Raw genomic sequence first — 8,158 nt, 5'->3', positions numbered from 1 at the left:
AGTTTATCCATGGTTTAAAAGATATTCCCTCTCTTCACTGTCTCATGTAAGACTGCTGTCATTAAAACAATCATAACCTCTCATTTGGATAATCAGAGGCTTTCTGTGATTATTTTCTTCTATGAATATTTAGCTACCCAAAGTTAAAATGCAATTTTTCTAAAATACAAATTTGAACACAATATATCCTTTTAGAAATCCACAGTGCTTCCCTGCTGCCTGCAGAATAAAAGAAATCTTCCTTGTCTTGTTATATAGGTCTGTATGAGTTCCATGAATTTCCTTCTAAGTTTCTCTTGCTCCCTTTCTTGCGCATTAAAATAAAAAACTGAATTTCAGGAAGTTTTTAATCTTTCATTGATCATTTAGATCACTCATCTCTAAAGACTGCGCTCTATACATATTTCTATATTTGCTTGTATTCACTTGGTTTAACATATGGCATGTTAGCTCTCTAGTCAGATATTTTCCCCTCAATTACTGTGACCTCAAGTAGAGAAATTACTTATGCCTAGGAATTTTTATAGGGTAAAGAGTACATCAAAATTCAATAAATATTGGATTGACAAAATAATTCTCACTAAGGCACATCAGATCAGATCAGTCGCTCAGTCGTGTCCGACTCTTTGGGACCCCATGAATCGCAGCACGCCAGGCCTCCCTGTCCATCACCAACTCCCGGAGTTCACTCAGACTCACGTCCACTGAGTCAGTGATGCCATCCAGCCATTTCACCCGCTGTCATGCTCTTCTCCTCCTGCCCCCCATCCCTCCCAGCATCAGAGTCTTTTCCAATGAGTCAACTCTTCGCATGAGGTGGCCAGAATACTGGACTTTCAGCTTTCTCATCATTCCTTCCAAAGAAATCCCAGGGCTGATCTCCTTCAGAATGGACTGGTTGGATCTCTTTGCAGTCCAAGGGATTCTCAAGAGTCTTCTCCAACACCACTGTTCAAAAGCATCAATTCTTCGGCGCTCAGCCTTCTTCACAGTCCAACTCTCACATCCATACATGACCACAGGAAAAACCATAGCCTTGACTAGACGGACCTTTATTGGCAAAGTAATGTCTCTGCTTTTCAATATGCTATCTAGGTTGGTCATAACTTTCCCTCCAAGGAGTTAGCGTCAACAAAATATAAAATTTGCTTGTTTATTTTATTACAGTTTTCTTGTAAAAAGGAAGGATATACAAAAAAATTTATCAGATTAATTAATATTCAAATGATAGGGAGATATAATTATTCATGTCAGAGAAACCATGAAATAAATTCATTTAGCCTCTGGGCAATTAAGAGTTACTTACATGTCACCCTTCAGACTGTGCACTGCAGAGTGATTCTCTCACTAAGAGTTCACAAAGATTTCTTCAGTAAATATGATATTTCATTTGCTTATTACATTAGCTTGTGCTACCTCTACCAAGTACATTTATATCCACATAACACATGTTACTAATGCAAGCAAAATGAAGATGAAGCACAGAGAAAGTCATTCCATTCTGAATAAAAACATGCAAATCATATTCCAAATGTACTTTTCAGCTGTAAATACATGGAATTCTAAGAAATTAAAACTTTATGATTAAATATTTTTAAGATCAATGGGTACAACTTTTTAATCAGTTGCTTCCCCAAGTTGTTATAATTCCCAGGACTTTCATTTACATCACTGTAAAAATAGAATTAAAGTAACTTTTCTCTAGGCTCTTTCTCAGAGCTTCCTTGACATCTTTGTTCCTCAAAGAGTAAATCAAAGGATTCAACATGGCAGTGACTAGGGGGTAACATAAGGAAGCCACTTTACTGAGCTCAGGAAATGTATCAGGAGTGAGATACATAAAAAATACAACACCATAGAGTACACTCACAACTCCTAGGTGAGAGCTACAAGTGGAGAAGTCTTTCTTTGACCCCTCAGTGGAGCATATTTTTAGAACTGTGGATACAATATATATATATATATATATATATATATATATATATATATATATATATATATATATATATATGTATGACACAATAGTGACAATTATGGTAGGCAAAATGATAATGCTGCACAAGAAAAAAAAAGCAACTTATGAATATTGAGATCAGAACAAGAAATCTTCTGAAGTGGACGGTCATCACAGTAAAAATGGTCAATGGTTCGAGATGCACAAAAGGATAAAGTAAATGTCATGCTGGTTTGAAGAACTGAGCTGATACAGCCAAAAAAAATAGGAACCAGCCACCAACTGAACACAGAGATGTGCTGACATCTGGACAGAGTAGAGGAGTGGGTTGCAGATGGCAATGAAGCGGTCATAAGCCATGATTGCCAGGATAAATCCTTTAGTCACAATGAAGAGAGCAAAGAGAAAGAACTGGCTAATACAGCCTGCAAATGAGATGGACTTGCTCTCAGACCAGAAGTTGCTCATAGCCTTGGGTGCAATAACAGAAGAATAGAAGAGATCAATGAAGGAGAGGTTGCCTAGGGAAAAATACATTGGTGTGTTCAGCTGGGGGTCAGTCATAATAATGACCATCATGCCAATATTTCCTAGAAGGATCCTGGGGTAGATAAGCAGAAATAGCAGAAAGAGGAGAATGTGTAGTTTCAGGCAGACCCTGAAGCCGAAAAGAATGAAGTCAGTCGCTTCTGAGTAGTTGCTTGTTCCCCTGTCACCCATGGCAGACAACTGCTGAGAGGCAAAGGCAAAAGAAATGAAATTGTGACTTTGAGTCATCAATTCATCAATATGCTCTTAAATGTAGCTATACATTATTTACTTCTTAATGAGAAAAGGTATACAAAACAATTTTAACATCAATAAGATGCACGGATTTGGATTTATATATTACTAAACTTCAGGAATTGTTATTCCATTAAACAATGAAAGAAGTTATATGGTTATTTTATTTAAATCATACATTGGCAAGGATTTCTGCAAGAAATTAGCGTATTTTATTGTCTAAGATTATTCACATTTGGAATTTCTATTCTTGCTATACTTATTGTTAAAAATTATCTTATCCAAATTAGGAGTATTACATCTTATCTAAAATAAGCATATTGCATGGAATCTCTATGGTAGTGTTTATAGCCATTATGATAGCTAAGTCAGTATTTGTGTCATTACATGACAGTATTAAAAATATTTGAAATATTTTTACTTTATTTTACCTCAATATATTTAGTTTCCATTGTTATTGGAGCCATCTTTGAAAAAATGTGATTAGACAATACTGGTATGTTAAGTAAAATCAAAAATCACTAAGAGTAGATAAAGTTCTCTAACTCTACTTCTAAACATACGTTCCTTTTCTCATATCAAAGTCATTCTCTCAAATACATGAATTTTAATTGCTTCATTACAAATGTTGAACTTGCATTAATAGTCATTAAATTTTAAAACATGTCATAATTACTTGGCCCTCTCTTTAAAAGCAAAGAGAGAAGCTGGTGAATATTCCAATCCTTATACCGCAATGAACAACTTTCTAACAAGGCTGCATCAATTCAAGAGATCTCACCCTTTAGACTGAGAAAGTAAACTTCAGTGATATACATAAAGAAAATCCGTTTCCTGAATTCTAGTGTACCTGATATGTCTTAAAGTAAGGATAACTGGATAACTATGGATATTTAAAGATCATAGCAACCTTTTGTCTATAATCTGTGATCATGAGCTAGTGAATCAAAAGTGGTGTTTTTAACTACCTCAGTTGTTTTTAAATCTCTGATACCTTTTTCAAGAGTATTTTAGCATTGAGCTTTTACTCATCCTCTATGAGGGATTCCACTGGGAGAGGAGTAATCGTGAAGTCAATTATGGAGACATAAGTGTAGACTCCAGGGCTGTCGTCCATAAGGACTGAAATAACCTCAGGAACAGTTTAATAATAGTCCAAATACAAGGAACTTTTCCTTCTATAGTTGTGTATATCCTTTGGGATATTTCTGGACTTTATTTTCTTTACTGACAAAGAAAAACTTTATGGTATTATCTCAACATACATATTGGTAAGCATAGAAAAGAGATTTAAAAGTTTGCATATGAGGAAAGGTTTAGATAAGTAAATATTTTACGTTATGTGGTAAATTATACTTATGATTAAAAAAAAATCCCACTTCAATTTGTAATTTTGGAAAAGGTCAGTTTTGATTCCATTTCCAAAGAAAGGCAATGCCAAAGAATGCTCAAACTACCGCACAATTGCACTCATCTCACCTGCTAGTAAAGTAATGCTCAAAATTCTCCAAGCCAGGCTTCAGCAATACATGAACCCTGAATTTCCTGATGTTCAAGTTTGTAGGGATTTTCTCCCCGGGACTTGGAAATGATGAATCTGAAAGGACAAAACTTGGACAGTCTCTTGCAAGGACTGACAAATTTATTTCTGCAGTCAAGCCTTTTTATAGAAGCAGGAACAAAGAGCTTAGAGTATATGGCCAGCAGAGCATGTACGGGGTTAAGACATAATCAGTAGAAGATATTTCAAGGACAGCATGTTCTAAATGACCCAGATGTTTATCCCATGACCCATTTTCTCAAGCAACATCTTTAGTATTATTAAATCTTGGTGCCGAGCATGGCTAAAAGCAGGAGATGTTTTTCAGCTATGGCAAAGCCTGGGTACTTCTGGCCCTCCACCATTTTCCCAAGGACCTTCTCAGTCAGGGGCTATTTTGCACTGTGCTTCCCAACATATCCTCCTTTTGTTTTTAGCTTAAGCACGGCAGCTGCTAGTTGGACTCCATTGTGAGAGGCATGGAGTCTTGAGTAGAGACATCTGTATCCTATAATCAATGACAGAAAAAGTAGGGTGATTAATACATATATAAAAATGTTGCTTCCTGAAAACCATGTTCTAGGGTCTAGGGATGATAGGGTTTTCGTTAAAGTATCGTAAAACTGAGTGCTGTACAACTCCTTAGGTACCTCAACTTGAAAATTAGCAATTTGTTGTTTCAACAGATTGATGTCTAAACTTGAGTTGTTTGTGAGATCCTGAAAATGTGCTTTAACTTTATCCCAAGGGTATTCAGTGCTATTATAAGGCATGTTAGTCAGACAAAAAGACGTAAAATTCCAGTGACAACGTATATGTGTTTGGAAAGTCAGTTGCTGCATTTGATCTCCTAAGTGGATTATCACAGCTTGTAACTCATTAATTCGTGTTTGTAATTGCTGATCTATTTGGGCTTGTCGAGTCCAAAGATCATGAGAGTCTTTGTGCCATGCAGTGATAAAATCATGATTTTGTATAGAATTGTGTAATGCTATACCAGACAGGGTTCCTACTGTAACAATGGATATTAGACTAAGAATGCCAGCAATAATCCACCCTATTATGTGCTTCGACCTTTTCAGACCATTTCTGAGCAGAACTGAAAGGAATACAGAGTCGGTCCATGGCTCTGTTAAACTGACAGGAAGCCATGGTTTAGACCTCTGCTTGACTATAGTGATGTTGGCGTTATGTAAGAAATAGTATGGTTTAAACATGTATATAAAGCACAAGCTGTACAGTTAACAATTTTAGCAGAAAGATGTATATCAAAGTTACCTACAATAAACATGTACGGGAGGTGCACACAGGATTGGATATAACCTGTACTATTATACATAAAGTTATAGTTTTGGGGTTTTAAAGCCTTCACAGTCCCATGTACATTGGCAAAGCATTCCAGTGCAGCAGGAATCTTCCAAATATGCCATTGTTCAAGTCCTATAAGAGGGACTATAATTCTGGGCCGAGGTGGAGATAACCCTCCATTATTCCAGTTTAACAATACATCCTTATCAGTCCAAAAGCTAATACTGGTCTTATGGAATCCCCACGTGTTGACTCTATGATACCAGGAACAGCTATGATTTTTTTTCTTCCTCCTCAGAGCAATTCACAAATAACCCATGGGGCCCCCAATACATGAATTTGAATATGGACTGATTTTGTTGTTTGATAGAAACCTTCCTGAACTGTTCCCGGCAGTTAGACCAATATAGTGGTTGAATTGATCGTTTCTTTCTCCAAGATACAACATCACATATTAGTTCTGCAGGCTGGAAAAGTGAGTCTGTATAGTTAGCTATTTGTCCAGGATAATGTCTTTCAGAACCATTTAAGAGGAAGGATGCAGTTGCAAACATTCCTATACTGTAGGCAGAAACATTGTGTAGAGAGTAAGCCCACCATTGTGGGAATATAGTCATGCACAAAGAGTGAACTCCGAAGCATATAGGTAGTGCCTTAAATCCAATTGAAACATTTATCTCTTTTCCTTCATCTTCTTCATGAATTGACCCCTGCATTGACCATGGGGCAGGGAAGTGCAGACTATCGTTGGTGAATACCATAGCGGCTTTGTCAACCCAATCCACTATGGATAACAAAGGTGAATTAGGTATATATGTCCAATAAATATATTCCACACTTACCCCAGAGGAACAGGAAAGAACAGTTAACATTGCAAAAAAGAGCTTATCTGGAGTCATAGGAGTTCCAGTGTTCTTCAGTGTTTGCTCAGCCTGACGAGTCATGTTTTTCACTTGAGCCCACGTCAGGTAAGGATTCAGACAATGGCGTTTCTTCATTGGCTCCTTCAAGGTCATTGACGAGACCCTTCGCATCAGCTTCGTCACTTGCCAAGGGAGTCCGGTCTTGGGGTCCTTCTCGGTAATGGACATGGTGAAGCGAACCCAGATTTCTTCTCCATCTGCAACGACAAGGCCATAACCCTTGCCTAGGAGTCGTAAGATTCCTGGCAACCATTGATTGAATTGCTTATACCATATTGGTGTATTGATTTCTAATTTGCTGTTTCTGTCTTCTGCAAAATGTCTATCTACATGAGTGTCAGAATTATTTTTTGTTAAGTTTAAAAAATTTAGGGAATAAAGAATTAAAGATAATAATAATTGAGGGTTCATAGGATAAGAAGTGTACCTCCTATTCTAAATTCCCCCTTTCTGTTTTAATAAATGAGTTTTTAGAGTGTGGTGGGCTCTTTCAATAATGGCTTGACTTTGGGGATTATAGGCTTTTTCTGTAATGTGTGTGATGTTCCATTCCGATAAAAATGAACGAAACGAGTGTGAGGTAAATGCAGGTCCATGTCTGTTTTCAGGACTGAGGGAATCCCCATAAGGGGGAAGGTGAGTAAGAGTGTGGAAATGGCGTGTTTGCTGGATTCTGAAGAGACAGGTATTGCCCAGATAAAGCTGGAAAAATCTATCTATTGAGACAAAAAGCAAAGAAAACTTTCCTAGGGAGCACTGAGTGAAGTCAGACTGCCAAAGGGAATCAGGCTGTTGGCCTTGGGGGTTAACTCCTGAAATCGTAGTTTGTAAGTGCAGAGGGGCGCAGACATCACAGGTTTTAATAATATGCCTTGCTTCAGTGAGAGGAATATGGTATTTAGAGTGCAATCTGTTAGCCTTGGTATGAAGATTAGCATGTTTGTCACTGGCAGACGTAAAGACGGGAGCTATGAGCCTGTCAATGGCATCATTTCTTGCAACCAGAGGGCCAGGTAAACCTGAATGAGCACGTATATGTTCAATGAAGAAAGGTTCTGTACGTGAGTGAATTAAGGCTTGAGTTTGTGAAAAAAGAGTATATAATTCTTCATCTAGATTGTATAAAAAGGCGGTAACAAAGTCGGGAAAAAGGGAAGCAAGGTATTTGGAATCAGTATATACGTTGAAGGATAATGGTTGAAGAGACAAAAGAGCATATAAAGCATACAATTCAATTCTCTGTACTGAAGAACAGGTAGTGGGTAATTTCTCTTTGATATTAGGGCCGACAATCCCTGTTATGCCTTTCTTGTTGCCATCAGTGAAATAGGTGGGTGCATTGGAAATAGGCTGGGATGCAATGATATTAGTTATAATTGTACATTGTAGAAAGTCCCATAATTTTCCTTTTGGCAAATGAAATGAGATAACATTTTGAAAATCATTTAATGCTATTTGCATGGTCAGGTTATACTGTAAGGCAATTTGCAATTCCTTTTTTTGTCAAGGGGACGTGTATTGCATATGGACCAAATCCAGACAAAGTTTGTACGTGGCTTCTCCCTGACACAATTAATTGCCCTATTTTCTCAATATACGATATGATTTTTTTAGACTGTTTAGTGTATAAATATACCCATTCTATTGGGC

At 37.2% G+C, this 8,158-nt stretch overlaps 1 protein-coding gene and 1 pseudogene across 2 annotated transcripts; both read right to left on the bottom strand.

Annotated features, from left to right (window-relative positions):
• Positions 1-1,139: 1,139 nt before the first annotated feature.
• LOC147372219 (olfactory receptor 9K2-like) lies at positions 1,140-2,674 on the bottom strand (annotated as a pseudogene). The gene has a single exon (XR_015164744.1). The product of XR_015164744.1 is annotated as an olfactory receptor 9K2-like (transcript).
• Positions 2,675-4,352: 1,678 nt separating this feature from the next.
• LOC147372218 (endogenous retrovirus group K member 6 Env polyprotein-like) lies at positions 4,353-6,601 on the bottom strand. The gene is given in 3 exon segments (XM_086403640.1): positions 4,353-5,472; positions 5,475-5,868; positions 5,870-6,601. Coding segments are annotated over 3 exon segments (1,929 nt in total). The 3' UTR covers positions 4,353-4,669.
• Between the last annotated feature and the right edge of the window lie 1,557 nt (positions 6,602-8,158).

The sequence above is a fragment of the Bos grunniens genome, chromosome 5, assembly GCF_055505025.1.
Source record: "Bos grunniens cultivar Pamir isolate PY7600 chromosome 5, Bosgru_T2T1.0, whole genome shotgun sequence".
NCBI classification, from domain to species: domain Eukaryota; kingdom Metazoa; phylum Chordata; class Mammalia; order Artiodactyla; family Bovidae; genus Bos; species Bos grunniens.
The sequence above is the reverse complement of the archived record's forward strand: the minus strand, read 5'-3'. Positions and strand labels throughout refer to the sequence as shown.